This window comes from Emys orbicularis, chromosome 6 (genome assembly GCF_028017835.1).
Source record: "Emys orbicularis isolate rEmyOrb1 chromosome 6, rEmyOrb1.hap1, whole genome shotgun sequence".
In the NCBI taxonomy this organism is placed as follows: domain Eukaryota; kingdom Metazoa; phylum Chordata; order Testudines; family Emydidae; genus Emys; species Emys orbicularis.
Window position 1 is genome coordinate 81,651,762 of NC_088688.1, and position 19,080 is coordinate 81,670,841.

General features: G+C 39.4%; 1 protein-coding gene across 1 annotated transcript in view; it reads left to right on the top strand.

Annotated features, from left to right (window-relative positions):
• ADAMTS19 (ADAM metallopeptidase with thrombospondin type 1 motif 19) overlaps positions 1-19,080 on the top strand; it is a 277,558-nt gene that overhangs the window by 164,324 nt on the left and 94,154 nt on the right. Inside the window, exon 10 of the mRNA XM_065405898.1 lies at positions 18,912-19,052. Coding sequence (XP_065261970.1) covers positions 18,912-19,052 — 141 coding nt within the window. The remainder of the gene's footprint in view (positions 1-18,911; positions 19,053-19,080) is intronic.

Below are 19,080 nucleotides of genomic sequence, written 5' to 3' on the forward strand. Positions count from 1 at the left end.
CTCCCTGAGAGGTCTTCTTCAAAATGGGCCCCAGGGAACCATCAGGTTGAGAGACCACATCCTCTGCCTCTTCCATGTATCCCCAAGTACTTGTGCCTGATGAGAAAATATCCCTCAGGTGGTTATTTCAAAAAGTGGTTACAATTTGTTCCTTAATAATACATATTTCCATTACTGTTGCACCTTTTCCCCCTAAAAATTCTACTAGTTTCTAAGTGCATATACATATATATATATGCTAACAAGTTGCTCTTGTTGAAGTTACATTTTTTATTTATCAAGTATTTACAACTCCCGCACAACAAAATTAATAGGTTAACAGAAGCTATGGTTTATATTCTGCGTGCCTGTGGTTAGCTACTGTATTTTTCTGATTTCTTTCTCTTTATTCTCTATTAATTATTGTTATAATTCTTAATTGGCTAGTGCATTAAAGTATTTTAGAGTAATCGTTATTCTAGGCACAGGCCTCAAATTCTTGAAAGGTTAAAAAATATTTGTATTGTAAATTGGCATTCTTTTTCTTTCCTCGGGTCCTTGTCTCATTTTAGGGCCTGATCCTACTATGTGTGCAAATAAGCATACACCCTGGGTTAGGTGTTTGCAGAATCTAGTCCTTAAATTGTAAACTCTTCAGAGTTTGAATTCTAAACCTCATTTTGATCTAACGTACACCAGTTTAATACTGGTCCAACACAATTCATTTATGTGGACGTGCTTCTGATTTACTCTGTTGTGAGAAAAGAATCCGGTTCTCCATCTCTAATTTGTATATGCACTGTGCTTCAATAGTGGCATACAAGTAATGAATAATAATAATACATAAGAGCTTTCAAGTGTAATAGTGTGGTGTCACTGAGAGAGTCTGCTGCAATGAATGTACCATGTTTGCAGGAAATTTTGAGCTCCTGTTGCAGGATAAATATCAAATAATATCTTTTCAGTGTGGACTTAATTTTTTCCAGAAGGTGTGTGCATAGCCTCATTTAACTTGTATAGCAAAACATTTGTTCAGATGTGAAAGAACTGTCATTTCGGAATGCATGACTATAATAAAAGCATAAAATCCTCACCCGGTACTTTTTTCACAAGAGCATAAGAATGGCCATACTGGGCCAGACCATCTAGCCCAGTATCCTGTCGTCTGACAAGGGCCAGAGCCAGATGTTTCAGAGGGAATGAACAGAATAGGGGAATTATCAAGTGATCCATGCCCTGTCATCCAGTCCCAGCTTCTGGGAGTCAGAGTCTTAGGGACACCCAGATTGTGGGGTTGCTTCCTTGACCATCTTGGCTAATAGCCATCTTTGTTTAAAATCTGCTGCCTATTAATTTCATTGGATGAGCCTTGGTTCTTGTGTTATGTGACGGGGTAAATAACACTTCCTTATTCACTTTCTCCACACCATTCATAGTTTTATAGACATCTATCTATAGATATCCCTCTTCAGTCAACTCTTTTCCAAGCTGAATAGTCCCAGTCTTTTTAATCTCTCCTCATACAAAAGCTGTTCCATACCCGTAATCATTTTTTTATGCCCTCCTTTGTAATTTTTCCAAGTCTAATATATCTTTTTTTAAATAGGGCGATCAGAACTGTACACAGTATTCAAGGTGTGGGCCTACCGTGGATTTATATAGTGGAATTATGGTATTTTCTGTTTTTTTAATCTATCCCTTTCCTAATGGTTCCTAACATTCTGTTAGCTTTTTTGACTGCCGCTACACATTGAGCAGATGTTTTCAGAGACCTATTTATGATGACTCCAAGATTTCTTTCTTGAGGGTAACGGCTAATTTACACTGCATCATTTTGTAGGTATAGTTGGGATTATGCTTGCCATTGTGCATTACTTTGCATTTATCAACATTGAATTTCATCTGCCATTTTGTTGCCCCATCACCCTGTTTTGTGAGATCCCTTTGTAGTTCTTTGGAGTCAGCTTTGGACTTAAATATTTGAGTAATGTTGCATTGTCTGCAAACTTTGCCACTTCACTGTTTATCTCTTTTCCCAGATCACTTATGAATATATTGAACAGCACTGGTCCCAGTACAGATCCTTGGGGTACCACGCTATTTACTTCTATCCACTGTGAAAACTGACCATTAATTCTTACCCTTTCTTTCCTATCTTTTAACCCGTTACTGATCCATAAGAGGACCCTCCCTTTTATCCCATGACTGCTTACTTTGCTTAAGAGCCTTTCCTATTTCATGTTAAATATCAACATGGGCCATCCTCAAAATCTCCCATAGTGTGCTCCAGCTTTCTGCATGATATCACAAAAATTTTCTGGCAGTAGCTTTTAAACAAGCTTGAGAGGTTTTATAAGATAAAAATATTTTTCAGTTGACTTGACAACCATGCATAATGTTAGTGGCAAGTTTATTTGACAAAGGCTCTTTGTCAAAATACATTTAAAGTGAGATTATATAAATGGAGGTTAGTTGAACAGAGTGAATTGAAGTATTGCTAATGTTTCAATTAGAGAATGTTTTCCATAGGATACTTCCTATATTCATGCAATATGTGGCATGTATATGTTCTCTCAGCCAGGGTGGATTAAGCATTTCTTTATCCCACTCAGAATAATAAAGCTCCTGTTCTTACAGCAGAATTTGATCAGTTTCCATGCAGATATGATGCACTTTTTCTTAAAAGTGCAGCACTAATGTTTTTGTTAAATACAGCATTTTAGACTAGTGAAATGTTTCATCCCTTTACCCCAAACTGCCTTATCTTTCCTACCACACAAACACACATGCATGCATGCATGATTGTCTTGCTCTCACTTACATAAGAATGAATGGCTCCAAAAAGAGGAAAAGAGGAGCTCATGGATACAAGGGGCAATCTGCCCAGCACTAACATGATAAATTAGGTAAGATTAGAAATGTTAAGCCCCAGAACAGCACTACACACAGACACAATTTCTGAAGTGGTTTTTTGTTTGTGAAAAAGTGCAGTTGTCTCCTACACATGTCCATTACATCATGTTGGGTTACTAAATACCATACCACTGAGATATTTCCCCAAATTGAACATTATGCACTTTCATATCCATGATCATTACAATGAAAATGTGTAAGTGTGCTCTGTATGGTATGTATATTCTTCAATTAATTTGTCTCTTGGTAAAAGGTGATATATCAGTGAGTCTCCAGATTTTTTATTGCATTACATGGCATGGTGGAGGAGATGGGGAGTTAAGACTTCTGCATTCCCATTTCGTGTTCACTTTTTATGCACATTTGTTATAGGTATTAAGGAAAGGGTGTGTGCAGCAACTTCCTCTTTATAACAGACCACAAGCTACATTGATGATGTTAAGGAAGGTACAGCAGATTTGTGCTTTGGGAATGCCTAGTTCTGCTTAAACAGAAGAGGGGCAAAGATGAGCAATACTTAACTTCCAAGATATGAGGTCCCCAAAGTGAAGCAATGCCTATTGCATTCTCCCAATATATTGAGAACTCTCTATAAAAGTAAATAGATTATCTTTTAAAGCTTGGCATTATTTTCATAATATAAAATTTCTTCCACACAGGAGTTCCTCTGTTTAAACAATAGATAAATTTCTGCTATGTAATTCGCGCTACCAATCTCTATTCTACATATTCTTCACTTGTTCAATGGATGGAACATTGGGCATGCAATGCATAGAATGAATACATGTATGCATTAGGCATGGTATGGCGACATATTATGACAAGATATAATAGTCGAAATAATCTATTTTATAGTCATTTTTCTATTTTATTTTTAAAATCATTAAGGGCAGTTGCTACTTAGTACAGACTGAAACATCTTATCTTATTTTCTAGATCAGAGTGTCTCCTATTTTGTATTGTAATGAAACAGATTGACACTGAGACTTTTAAAAAGATAATAAGATAAGCACTCAATGTACTAATCAGGGGAGCAACTTTTTTCACTACCTTAGAAAAATTATTCAGGCTAAAACAAGGATATTGGAAATAGCTGCTCTTCTGATTAGTACACTGGGGGCTAGATGCATCCAGGGGTTCAGGTGCCTAACTGCCACTTCACTTGCATCTGAAGAAGTGAGGTTCTTACCCACGAAAGCTTATGCTCCCAATACTTCTGTTAGTCTTAAAGGTGCCACAGGACCCTCTGTTGCTTTTTACAGATTCAGACTAACACGGCTACCCCTCTGATACTTGCAGGGAGATAGGTGTTCCGCTGCCTATGCAGGGTGTCCAATCTGGTAAGCATTCTCAGAGGCCTCCTAACTCCACACCAAACAGCAGGACCTCCTGTGACGCTGCCAGACCAGGTGCCAGTTCTTGTCAAGGCTGTAGGTGTCTGCTGAGCATTGACAAATTCATAGCTGGAAACCAGACTAGCTCACCTCCATGTTAGTATTGTTCAGGATAGGTTTTAGACTTATAAGAATGTGTTTAGTGTTTAGACTTTATGGAATGCTTCTAAATTGCTGCATGCATTAATTTCACTTGTAATGTCTGTATGCCATGTTATAAGGTAGTATGTAAGTTTTGCTTTATAACTATAAAAATGCCTGCTTTGTACCTGTGAACCCAGTCAGGAGGACTGGTCCATCATCCATTAAGTAGGACTAGCAAAACTAAATGCACCATTGTGAACATCACATTACAAAGACTTGATTAAGGGCCCTCTCACACCCATGAAGGCAAGAAAGCCCATTCCATCAGCTTGAATGCTGGAAGAAAGGGATAAAACAGGGACAAAAGAAACTTTTCTCTCTCTCTTTGCTGTTTGGACTTTCACCGGTCTGAAGCTAGGAAACAGAAGCATAAATCGCTAGGGTCAACCAGGGTTAGCCCTAAAAGACATTCAGTGCTGACAGTTTACTACAACTATGCACTTTTTGGAACCACAGACTGAAACTCATTTGTGTATATATGTTGCCTGCTTTAACGCTCTCATTTCTTTTTCCTAGTTAATAAATCCTTAGTTAGTTTACTATTGGATTGGCTACAAGCATTGTCTTTGGTGTGAGATCTGAAGTACAAATTGACCTGGGGTACGTGACTTCTCTCTTGGGACTGGAAGCAACCTGAATCTTTTGTGATCTTCGGTGTATGACAACCAACTATCACTAAGTCCAGTTTGCCTGGGTGGCAAGATAGAGCATGCCCAATGGGACTGCCTAAGACTCCATGGTCAAACTATTATAGTGCTTCAGAGTTCACATTTGTTTCTGGGTTGGTGAAATGCCACCAGTTTGGGGTGTCTGCCCTGTTTTTTGACAGTCTGCCCTGAGGTTGGCACTCACAGTTGTCAATCGCTCCAGACAGTGTGATAGCTCCCTCATAACTTTTAGCCCAGTTGTTAGGGTATTCACCCAGGGTATGGGAGCCCTCTGATTCACATCCTACCTCTGCCTGATGAGAAGAGGGATTTGAACAGGGATCTACTACATCTCAGGTGATGCTCTAACCACTGGTCTACGGGATATTCTGATATAGGCTCTCGCTCAGGCTCTCCTGTTGAAGCTGTTCCACTATGGATAAATAATTAAAGACTCATTGACACAGAGGGAATGGGTCCTGGGTCTTCTGCCTCCTAGGTGAGTGTGCTAACACTGGGCTCTAGAGTTATTTTGAGTCTGTATCTGGCCTAAGGACTCTTTTAATTATGTTTGCAAAGTGGACCAGCTTTAACAAGAGAGATTAAGAAAACCCCATATCAGAATATCTCATAGCTCAGTGATTAGGCCACTCATCTGAGTGGATCCTTCTTCAAATCCCTTCTTCTCATCATGTAGAGAAGAGGACTTGGACTGGGGGTCTCCTAAATCTCAGGTGAGTACCCTAACCACTGGGCTGGCACCTCCCTCCAGATCAAACTTAGGCACCTAACTCCTTGAAAGGGGTGGGACTTGGCACACATCCCTCCCCTTGGCATCTCCTGTTGCCCAGCTCAGGTAGCTCCCAGCTCAGCATGCCAGCTTTTGTTAATCCCATTCCTAGGATGCCTATCTCTCTCCTTTCATTGTACAGGGAGCCAAGGCATCGAAACCAGGCTCAGTGAATGCCAATGATTTTCGAGGTGCCTTAAAAGATAGGCATTGTAACACTCAGCATCACAACATCCAAGTCCCTTTCTGAATCTACTGTGAGTACTTAATTTATTTTCTAGATCAAACTGTCAAAGTATTAATCTATTTCATTATAGAACAAACTGGATCTAGAAAATAAGTACTCAACCCACACTCAGTAATAGTTACCCTTAATGATTTTAAAAATAAAATAAAATAGAAAAATAATATATACTATAAATAGAATATTTCGACTATTATATTATGTCATAGTAGTGGTGACTACTACTGACATGTCACAAAATCCTCTATAAATAAAAAAAAATATGTAAATAAAAAAAATAGATTTCTAAACAAAAATGTATTCTGAAATTATATTTTTTCCCAATACAAAATTTTGAAATTGGAAAATTTTTGGACTTATTATTTTGTGTGAAACTTTGAAAACACTTGTTTTTGTTCAGATAAGGAAAACACAAAAATTTCAGAATGTCAAAACTTCCCACAAAATTGAAATTTTGATTTTCACCTGGCTCTACCTGTAGTCACAATCCATTCCCTGGGCACTCAGCAAACAAGTGAGGCAGTATTAGACCTTCTGTGGTCTGTCCCTTAGTCTCCCCACAGTGTACAGCTATGTGGTTTCTCCTATCACAATTGCTATATATGGGAAATCATACCAGGAGATTCCTTCTGATATATGTGCTAAGAGGAATAAAGGGACAGAATTTTGTTTCAGGTAATATTTCTGTGGTATTTTTAAATTGTCCGTTTCCCTTGTTTTTCTTTTATTTTAATATCACCTGCCCAAATATGGGCTATATCTGATTTTTTCCTATATTTGATCTGCATATCTTTAATGGATACTCTAATACAATACTACATGCACTAGAGGGGCAAAAGAATAAAAACTGGAATTTTCAAATAGTTATCTGAATCTGAACTTAGTACATTTTTTCAAGGTTTGTTATTTAAGATTTGGCTAAATGGTAGTATTTGTACAAATGGAGTCTCCTCACCTGACAATCAGAATGTAGATGGACTCTCTCTTGAGGAAGTTTTAAATTAAATATGGCCCTGAAGTGTCAAGAAAGCTTTAAAAAAGCTCTCCAACAGATGGAAAGGAAAGTGGTCTTATCAGCAGGAGGTGAAGTATAGCCTTTGAGTACTTTGGATTCTAGCCAATGAGTTGCAGTGCAGGGGAGAGACAATCACCCTTGAGCTAGAGTAGCTCCTGCAGCTCAAACAGATCCGCTGTCACGTGCAGAGACAATTTGGGTGTTTGTGGGGGAGGCTGTAATGCCCCCTCCCCAAAGTAGGGATTGTATTAATAAATAAAGGAAACACAGAGTTTAGAACAGAAGCTCATTTATCTCAGTTTATTAAATATGGAGAAATTTAGTCATGGTACAAAACCACTTATTAAAGCATTACTTTTAAAAACATGAGTAAAAAGAATGACTTACAAATCTGAAAAAGTTCCAAACAATGATCTTCACCCTGGGTTTCTTTACATGAATTCTTCTGCAACATCTGTAAGCTGTAAGTCATCGGTTTTGTCCTTTTGTACATGTAAAAACATACACCAGTTGTGCTGGCATTGTCTCATTGTGGCTCAAAGCCATATTTTAATACATTGTAGAGCACTGAAACAATGCTCACTTACAACATTGGTTGCCAGTACCACTTAAATCATTTTCAACAATTCTACTACTTTGGAAAACAGTTGGCATTCGGCTTGGCTGAGAGAACTGATTTCAGCTATCTTTTGTAAGCTGACAGATGGCTTACAGCAGATGATGCTGACTAATCAGTCATTCATGATTGCAATCAGAATCATACATAGCAAGCATGTCTTGAACGTTTCTGTTACATTTGGAGTTGCTGTGAGAGTTTCAAGATTTTACATAATTTTGTAGCCTTTCTGTTCACACCTTAATTAAATACTGGGCATTGTAAAATCAATTACTTAGAAGTAGATGTACTTATAAAATTCCTTTATTGAATTTAGGTACCTGGCTTCTCCTGTCCCTGTTTGCTTTTTCTCGGGAACTTTTCTCTTCCTTGAAAGTTCAGGTATTCTGACTATCAACACTAAACTTTTTTCATGGATTTGCTCCCAGAATAAGTTCTAGTTTTCATCTGATTGGATGGACTGAAGTAGATTGTGTTATTTTCAAATGAGATTGGCCTTCAGTGGCTGATGTGTACAACCTTTGCAGGAGTTTTGGACAGATTGTCTACTGTGTTTAGGAATTTTTGACTTAATTCAATACCAAAGAGGAAATAAATATTTTTCATTTTGAACAGCCATGTTACAAATTTGAGCTCTACTTTCAGGATCTTACTTTGCATTCTTTGCAACCTCTCAAGTTGCACACAATGAAAGGTTGTTCTCAGAAACTGTGCAGAAGCATTGGCTTCAGAGAGTCCATCTTGTTGAACAGAGGCCAGAGATGCCTCATTTGGGTGACCTTTTAAATTTAATTTTATGATTTTGTAAACAATTTCAAGAGTATCTCTTAGGATAGCATTATTCTTAAGAGCATCCTGGCATTCCAAATCCAAAGGATGCCCATAGCAATGAACCAGGTGCTTGTTGTATCTCAATGCTTGGCTGTAGACAATGGATCGTGTGGTGTGTCCGGGATGGAAGGTGGAGGCATGAAGGTAGGGCATAGCGGTCGGTGGGTTTTCGGTATAGGGTGGTGTTAACGTGACCATCACTTATTAGCCTGGACCAATCTACACGGGAGGTCCACTTCCTAGACACCACGGTGCAAATAAGTGATGGTCACGTTAACACCACCCTATACCGAAAACCCACCGACTGCTATGCCTACCTTCATGCCTCCAGCTTCCATCCCGGACACACCACAGGATCCATTGTCTACAGCCAAGCATTGAGATACAACCGTATCTGCTCCAACCCCTCAGACAGAGACCAACACCTACAAAATCTTCACCAAGCATTCTCAAAACTACAATACTCGCATGAGGAAATAAGGAAACAGATCAACAGAGCCAGACGTGTACCCAGAAGCCTCCTACTGCAAGACAAGCCCAAGAAAGAAACCAATAGAACTCCACTGGCCATCACATACAGTCCCCAGCTAAAACCTCTCCAACGTATCATCAGTGATCTACAACCCATCCTGGACAATGATCCCTCACTTTCACAGGCCTTGGGTGGCAGGCCAGTCCTCGCCCACAGACAATCCGCCAACCTTAAGCATATTCTCACCAGCAACCACACACCGCACCATAACAACTCTAACTCAGGAACCAATCCATGCAACAAACCTCGATGCCAACTCTGCCCACATATCTACACCAGCGACACCATCACAGGATCTAACCAGATCAGCCACACCATCACCGGTTCATTCACCTGCACGTCCACCAATGTAATATACACCATCATATGCCAGCAATGCCTCTCTGCTATGTACATCAACCAAACTGGACAGTCCCTACGTAAAAGGATAAATGGACACAAATCAGATATTAGGAATGGCAATATACAAAAACCTGTAGGAGAACACTTCAACCTCCCTGGACACACAATAGCAGATTTAAAGGTAGCCATCCTGCAGCAAAAAAACTTCAGGACCAGACTTCAAAGAGAAACTGCTGAGCTTCAGTTCATCTGCAAATTTGACACCATCAGCTCAGGATTGAACAAAGACTGTGAATGGCTAGCCAACTACAAAAGCAGTTTCTCCTCCCTTGGTGTTCACACCTCAACTGCTAGAAGAGGGCCTCATCCTCCCTGATTGAACTAACTTCGTTATCTCTAACCTTACTCACTCTTGCTTGCATATTTATACCTGCCCCTGGAAATTTCCACTACATGCATCCGAAGAAGTGGGTATTCACCCATGAAAGCTCATGCTCCTATACGTCTGTTAGTCTATAAGGTGCCACAGGACTCTTTGCTGCTTTTACAGATCCAGACTAACACGGCTACCCCTTTGATACAATATATCTTTAGTTACTGACATGCTAACCTTCATCGGCTACATTGTACAGTCCAATGAATTCTTCATGAGCATTCATGTTGTCATCCACCTATCACAGATATAAAACTACAAGCTCTTTTTTGAAGTCTGTTTCATCTACCATATTTGTATACTATTGTCCAGGAATTTTCTCAGAAATATCCCTCATGATTTTAAGAACCATGATTTCCATTATCTCTTTTTGAATAATCAGATTTTGAATTTGTCTTGATTCTTTTTTTCATCTATTTGGAAATACCATGATCATATTCTGCCTGCAAACAAAGCAACCAAATAAAGTTGCTGCTAACCTGTCCACTTAAAGGCATATTTTCAGCTTGTTCAATATAAGGGCTTTGTGGTACAAGTCCTTGTCTAGCAATATAATATGTACTATTTAGTGTTTGCATTAGGATCTTCCTATTTTCTTATTTCTTCTCAGAGTACTGAAATCTTAGCATGTCGCAACATTCTGTATGGTCTTTTGAAGAACATCAACTGGGTCATGGTGACACAAAGAACCTTGGGGCCTCTCAATTTAGTCTGAAGTGTTTTCCAATTTGAGAATACAGACTGGGTGAAAGCTTCATCTGTGTATTTAGTCAAAAATATTTTGTGCCTAAAAGCTGTACAAGTAGAAACAATGTCCATTTTCGATAACTTCAGAATAAAGGAGCCATTGGAAATCATCAAATCAAGATGATCAGAAATGGCCTTTTTCAAAGTTACACACAGAGGAGGACTGAAGTTGTGGTTGGTGAGGTGTCTGAGAAATGCAAACACCTTGTAAGAATGACTTACAGTAAGAAAGGACTGCAGAATTAAAAACACACACACAATACTCTGTGGCAGACTGAATCATTTAGTTGGTCCCTTAGTTTTATATAGTCATTGCATGCTTTGTGGACCAGTGCAGAATGTGACAGAATGAAGAAAGGGAACAGCCTACACCTGATCTGTTGATTACACTGAAAAACAATTGTTTTACTTACATAATTCCCTGTGTTCCTCTCTCACCAAGAGACTCTTACAAGGAAAAAAACCTACAAATAAGATGGCAACTGGAAGCCATTTGACTCCTAGGCATGATAAGGAACAGACAAAAAGTAATGGACTCTATGACATCTGACCTTCCCCCTCTCTTTGTAAAAAGAGCACCTAGAACACCCTGTGGGGTGAGGGGATGGGGGTGTGGGAGGAAAGACAAGAAGAGCCAGTCAGGAAGCTCTGGGAGTCAGCCTCAGCGGAGTGGTATCCGCTGGTACCCGCTATCCCAGGTCTCCCTAGGTAGAAGTGAGCAGAAATCCTCATTCACACAGAGAAAAAGTATCAATAGCCTTCAGGAGACAAGAAGAAAATCCAGCCTGGCTTCAGAAGGAGTGGGAATAGCACGGACAAGTGAGCCTGACTCAGGCACCCAGAATTCCCCTTCACAAGAAGAAGAGCCCCAGTTTGCAGAGCCACTTCCCAGCCAGGGAAGAAAGGAGTCAGAGGCTACTCAATGAGAGATCCTCAACTCAGCCCCAAGAGTCAGTTGATACCCTGGGGCAAAGAGAGGGACTTCAAGCTGCAGAGAACAGAGAGGACCATACCCCTCCTGGGCTGACGAGCACAGTTTCAATTATCAGGGGACTGTCCCTCCTACAATAATTAGATAGTATCAAAATAATATTCAACAGCTATTATATCATTATTTTTTTTACCCATGCCCCTTGCCTCCCCCCAAAAAAGGTTGTCTACAACTCTGTCTATTATACTATCTGCTAGATCAATGATGATAATCTTCAGCAGCAGGAGTTCTTTTGTCTATATAGGTTAAAGCTGTCTGGGCCTGTATACAAAAAAAAAAAAAATTCTTTCATGGAGCAACACTCCACTGTAAACAGTGTTCTGATGTCTTCCATACCTTTAAAGTGTTGAAAGTCAGGCATTTTTTGAGTTTTTCTGGGCTCCAAAAGGAAATCTCTTCCTCTTTCCCAGGCTGAAAAAGTAACAGTGAACAAATAATTCTGTCATCTCCTTTTTCCTGTCCTCTTACATTCATGTCAGAAGTTTAACTCTGATTTGGCCCCACTAGGATCAGCTTTCTTTGGGTCCTTTATGGAATCATTTTATTCAAATATTTTAATATGTATAGCTGTTATTTGGTCTTTCTGTAACGTAGCACAGCTAAAAGTGCCTATAGTCCCATATCTTCAGGAAAGAAAAGTAAATCATAGAGACAGTACAAAACAGATTGACATTAAAGACCAAAGAATCACCTCTAATGGTAATTTGATGTGACTCATTTGGCTTTGATTACAAGAATGTGTTGTGGTGAAATGGGGTATTATAGCATATAGCATGTTAAATCATCAAATTAATTTAGTGCATGTAGGGTGAGATTTAAAAGTAAGTAATATTTTTCAGTGTAATCTTCTGGCAAATGTTTGTGTACTTTTTGCTCTAATTTAGGAATTTCTACCACATTTCAGAAGAATTATTTAATATAATAATTGATGAAGAAATATCATTTGATTTGTGGTCTCTCAGCATCAGTAGTAGAAGTTATTGCATATAGAAAATAGTCCATCTGAATGCTCATCTGATTTCCATGTATTCTTAATATTTTTGACTACCCATATAATCTTGGAATTGACATCTTGGTGAATATTTAGAGCTTTGTTCAGATAAACATTTTGAATGAGATGTATTGTATTGATAACAAACAGCTTTTTTGTTGATTAGTGAATCACAAGAAAGGCATACGTTTATCTACCTCTGTTTTACCACCACATCAATGCCTTGATGTATTATTCTATGCATGGCTGTGTGAGCATAACAACACCCAATGTCACAGAGCAAAGGGCTTCCTGGTATCTAGCAGAGAGTCTTAGCTGGTCTGACCAGGTCAGTGTACCCCAATTCACTGTTGTCATAATCTATATCTAAAAGTTGTCATGTTAAGGCAATGTATACATACTGGTCATTAATATTATGGTGTGATCCATGTGAGGTGGGTGAGATATGAAAAGCTATAAATATGTACTGGAAATATGGTCTTATAATGTATTTGGTGGGTAGGGCTTAAGGCACTCTGCAGCAGACAAAGGAATGTGCTTCCATCTGTTTGAATGTGTCTTCAATGTAAATTGAGCAAGGAGAGACATTGGAAGGACATTTACATAAAAGGTAAAGCCATAAAACAAGCAAGTGATGGCAGAGGAGACTTCCAAAATTAATGTGGTGTCAGATCCCTGGTGGACACAGCAAGCTGAGCCCCCAGGAGGGCTTCCTGACATTGAAAACAGTGATAAACTTTGAGGATATTAGTAGAGAGCCATTTTGGCATCCTTCACCTGAAGAGACACAGAAACCAACCACTTGGAGCTCTATGTTGGATTCTGGCTAAGGACTGGCCAGCTGTACTGGAAAAATCCACTGTGGTGAGAAAACTACTCTGAACGAAAGGCTCTGGTTTGTTAAGTTAGGTTTCTGTCTTAGAAGCGTATTTTGCTTTTGCTTGTTTGTAACCATTTCTATCCCAATTCCCTCTACTTGGTATCACTTAAATATCCATTCTTTGTTAGCGAACTTAATTTTGTTTTATTACACAACCATCTCCGTGCAGTGTTTTAAACTGAAAGTAAAATCCTCAGCCAAACTAATAGGCTGATGCTGTGTACTGTCTCTTTACAGGATCCGCAAACTTGTTAAGATTTGTTGAATGATACAGTGAGAGGGGCTGAGCACTGCAGAGGAGATGGTTTTGGGAGAACTTAGGGCAGGAGGGACTGTTGTAAGGAGGGTGCTGGTGTCAGGGGCTCTGAGCCAAAGCTGCACAGCACAGATGTACCCAGAGTTAGAGGGCAGGCGGTAACACAACCCTTAACTGGTCTGGATGAACCCCCCAAAGCATCACAGGGTGTCTGGCAGGTTTGACTAATGTACTGTGTTGCCCATCTGGGTGAATAAAGAGGCAGTCCTAGAGCTGACAGTCGCAAGTTTCACCAACAGGAAATTCTGCCTTTATTGTGATTTTGAACAGGGCAAGCTAACCCTTTAAGATGGTTTTCAGGTGCTTCTTAGCCCTGTTTCTGTCCAGGACAGAGGCATTCTGGGTCTGGAGGTTCCCAGAGCATGTGGGAACTGTAGACTGAAGCAATGCATGCTGGTGAAAGGGGTACAAAGAAATCTTGAGAGAGCTGGATCTCTCTCCGGTAGGAAGAAAAGAGATTGAAGAAGGGCCAGGCCTATGGTGGGCCTCTATAGAGAGTTCAGATGACAGGTGAACCAAGGCTGAGAATATTTTGGAACAGTCTGGGCCAGTGAGAAGCCTAACGGAAGAGTTTGGAGATATTATGTGTGACAGTGAACCAGACTCTAGGAAGGGAGATGCTGTGTGAGGCTTTATTCAACTAGTTCCTGGAGAAGTGACTTTAGTTTTTAAATGCTAGTAGTTTTGAGTGTGAGTAAGACAGACCCAGATTAAACCAGAAGATGAAGAATGGTTTGGAGTGAGCTGGGGTAGTTGTGATGGAATGCACCCTGTATTCACAACCTCCACACCATTATAATAATCTTTGTGCAAAGTATGCCTTGCAAGGTATCATTTACAAACTAATAACTCACTTGTCAATAATAGCATGATGAAATGTGTGTAGCAGCATTATTCAGGGGAAATTCATAATTTTTCATATAATATTGGTAGTGTGCAGCCTCTTTTACCACCAGACACCATGCTGCCTTCTTTACTGTTTGAACGAACTTTAACAAGTGGTAACCCTCAGGAAAATGCATTTCAGAGGGTGATTGAACTATAAAAATGAGGGGCAAAAACACCCAGGTTATCTCTCCCTATCCATCTCTCTCTGTTTCCACCTAAGAAGACAAAAGAGACAGCCTATGGACTTTGGGAGCAGATCCTGGCCTGAAACTTGGTCAGCAGTGTTACTAAGAACCTGTGGTAAGAACATCACTTTGAACCAAGTCTAGTTTGTTAAGTTTAGAAAATGTTTTATCTTTATTTCTCTTGTAACCATTTCTGACTTTAATGCCTTATACTTATACTCACTTAACATCTCTTTCTTTGTACGTAAATAAACTTGTTTTATTCTTTAATCAAAACTAGTCCAGTGTTGTGAATTGTGTAACTCCATTTAGAGTGCCAAGCTTTTGTTTATTGAGCCCCTTAGAGGGACAATGGACCTAATATATCTGAACTGTCCAGGAGAGGGATGGACAGTGCAGAACACATGTTTTTGGCGGCAAAATTCAAGACCGCGAATATGTTGGGGTCACCCTGCAAATAGTAACCAAGGTTGCTAGAAACCAGAGTGTGGCTGGTGTTTGCTGACAGGCTGTTGGGGTCAGAGTTGCTCGACCAGGGCTGTGGGTGTGACCTGCATACTGGAAGGCTGTTTGTGAGCGGCCCAGATGGGAGCTACAGCAGCAAAGCATTGCAAGGCACCCCAGGTTGCAGGGGAAGTGTGATGCAGCCCCCCACCGATCTGGATTGCACCCTGGAACGTCATAGTACTGTAAAATGGTGCTACTACTATCACCTAGCTAGCCTGCCTTCCTGCCACGTAAGGCCATGAGTAAACTCCCACCAGAGTGGATTTCTTGCCTTTACTTTTTTAATGAAACACAAGAATCAGTTTTTTTCCTCTAAAAATTTAAAGGTTTGCCATAACCATGATCCCCCCCAATGTAATGATGGACATTAATAATTATAGCCCAATATGGCTCTAATTTACCACACAAATACAAGGGAGTGGTAAGGCTGGGTTGTCAGTATACAAATTCGCCTCTTCCAATTTTTCATTTTCCTTCACCTTCTGGAAATGGTCTCTTTGTTTTCTGCTTGTTTGGCATTAGAAAGTGTAACACCCCTTGTTACATAAAGTAGCATCTTGGAAATAAAGCTGTTTTTTAGGAACATACAAACACAGGAATTTATACGCTGAGATATACTTTTGTGCCATCTAGTATAGTATCATGCCTTTTAACAGTGGCCAGTCCTAGGTACTTCCCAGGAAGATGCAGGAAACCCTGTAGTAGAGAGTTATGGAATAATGTGCCCATGGAGCAATTTTCTTCCTAAACCTGATCATCAGTCAGTGGTTGGCTTTGCTCTGGAATATGAGGGTCTATCTCTCTTATATTTTTTATTCTAGTTAAGGTAATGGTGGATGTTCTCATTTTCCATGTAAATGCCTAATTATTTAGTGAATCCTGTTAATTCTTTTTCTTTTCCAGTTTTGACCCATCATCTCCTAAACTAGGGTGAAATTAAAATATGGTTCCCCCAGTTTATGTATACTGAAAGTATATACTTGCCCCATTAATTCAGTATATCAGTATACATGGTATTTTTAGGTAGATCTATCCATAACAGACAAGTTATGATAATATTGAGCACATCCTTTCTCTAATTAGATGCATCAGAAAATAGTTGAATCCTGTGTCACAATGACATTGAACTGAACTAGTGGAGTATGTTTAGAGAGAATAATTTCTCAGAAGCAAACTAACAACCCACAATGGACCCATTATTCTCAAAGGAAAACAACTACTTCTTTATTCCTGCCTATACCCTGCTCATAGATCTTAATCAATTTTAAACCACACTATCATAAGAAATAATCTCTCCTTTATGTTTTTACTTATGACTGTATACCAAACAATTGCAGATGCTTATTAGTTACAAAAAAGGCTGTTGAAATCTTATATCTTTGGGTTCCATATCAAGAGATCACATGTTCTGTGTACATCCTTGCAGTATTATGCCCTTAAAATTGTTTGGTCACTTTCCAAGACAAATTTGTCTTTCATGGCTTGAACTCTAACAGATTCACTTTATTCTCTATGGCATTTTCTGCTGTGGAGTTTCTTTTCCACAGAATATACCTTTAAGCTCTATAGTCATGTTATTGAATGTGCATATGGGCAACTCCTTTGTGTGATCTTTGTACCTTTCTACTGACATTTGCTGCAGTATAGCTTTTTTGTTTTGTTTTGTGGTGGCTCCAGTCGTCCAATCAACTTGCCTTCTTCCATTGTTCAGACACAGGGAAGGTTTACCCAGAGATTATGGAGGACATCTCTAACTTTCAGAATTTATCAAAGTTTTTGATAAATGGGAAAAGGTGGCACTGGGTTTGTGGGGACAAGAAAGAGTTCAGTCAATCAAGAGACTTAACTAGCCAGGGTTCACATCAATGGAGTTTAGGTGCGGAAGCACTTTTGTAGTGATGCACTATCCAGCTCAGAAAAAGTGAGAAATTAAAATGAGCATGAAATAAATGTATCATCACCCCAATTCTATACTCCATTCACAAAATTCTCCCTGAAGATTCATGTACAGACAGCTGCCTCAGCATTCCACACTGTGTAGTGTGCACATTCCAGTAGGGGCTCCAAACTAGCAGCAGCAGCAGCACTTCTGTTGAGCACCCTGGCAGGCACAATAGAGTCCTACACAACTGTGCCTTATTGGGGAGTTAAATTCCTTTCATTAATAAGCAGAATGTAACATGAGCTGTGGTACCTCATATAAAACTTGACCTATAGTTACTGATATTTGACTGAACAGCTTTGTGTGGGGCACAGTTTGGCCAGGAGGGAAAGTTGGCAGGGTTGTGCGGTGGTTTTTTGTTGTTGTTTACATTTTAATGTCAAAGTAAACAAAGGATGGTGAGATGTAGGGAGGTATGTGATATCAGCACTTAGTACTGGTCTAGAGGTAACTGACTTTTCATGCAGGAAAAATTGCATTGATGCATTTATTCGGCTGAAAGCAAGGACCATTCGTGAGAAATGACCAAGCTAGCCAACTTAAGTGAATATACCTGATGAGTATAGGGGGCCAGCACATAGGGAGTAGTGCTTATGTAGTGGTATCACCTACAACGTTTTGCTTTGCTATAGTACAAACTACAGGGCTATCTTAAGTCCTGAAGAAGCTGCAAAATCCCAGCTGCCACTCTGTATACCCAGCTCTGAAGAGTATCCTTATAGTAACTTTTAAATAGTCAAAAGCAGCTGAGACTGTTTTATTTACTTTTCACATAGCAGCTCTCTGTGTATCCACATAGCTACTTTTGAAGGTTTTAAAGTGCCTTTTTTTCACTTAAAAAACCCACCTGAATATTGCCTACAATAAAATAGGTTTTTTTTCAAGTGACAGTGAATCTTCAAAAGCAACAACTGAGCAAATTCAAAGTGGCAGCCACAAGTAGATTTTGTAGCAGAATTTTATGACTCCTGCATGGCAGTGTCTTGTGGGAGCATTCACCACATTTTATGGTGTGGATATTTTGTCCTTTGGATGTAGTTCCCTGAGCATTCCATTGCTATTATTTGAAATAAAAGGTACTGCAACCAAAACTTTTGAAATTGTAATTATACATTAAACTTCTGCTCAGAATATTTTAACAATAAATCTCACTTATTAGTTAGCTAAATGCAAGTAGTCAACAATAAACAAACAAATGTGTAATGAGAACAAGTTCAATGCAGAATTACACTGTGATTTAAAATGGGTTCAAAATAGAATTAGGTAAGTTTATGGAGGATAGGTCCATCAATGGCTATTAGCCATGATGGTCTGGGATGCAGCCTCATGCTCTGGGTGTCTTTAGCCTCTGACTGCCAGAAACTGGGAGTGAATGTCAGAGGATGGATCATTGAGTGATTGCCTGTTCTGTTCATTCCCTCTGAAGCACCTGGCATTGGCCACTGTGAGCCAGAATACTGAGCTAGATGGACCTTTGGTTTGACCCTGTATGGCCATTCTTATGTTCTTAACCATTTTGAAAACCATTTATTATGCTGTTTTCTTAAAATATTTTTTTTATTTTTTAATACCTTCAAAATTCAGCATGGGAATAAATCATGACAATGACCACCCATCCTGTGCAGATGGTCTCCATATAATGTCTGGAGAATGGATTAAAGGACAGAATCTTGGTGATGTTTCATGGTCTCGGTGCAGCAGGGAAGATCTAGAAAGATTCCTCAGGTAATTCAGTCAAGAAATAGCATTGCTT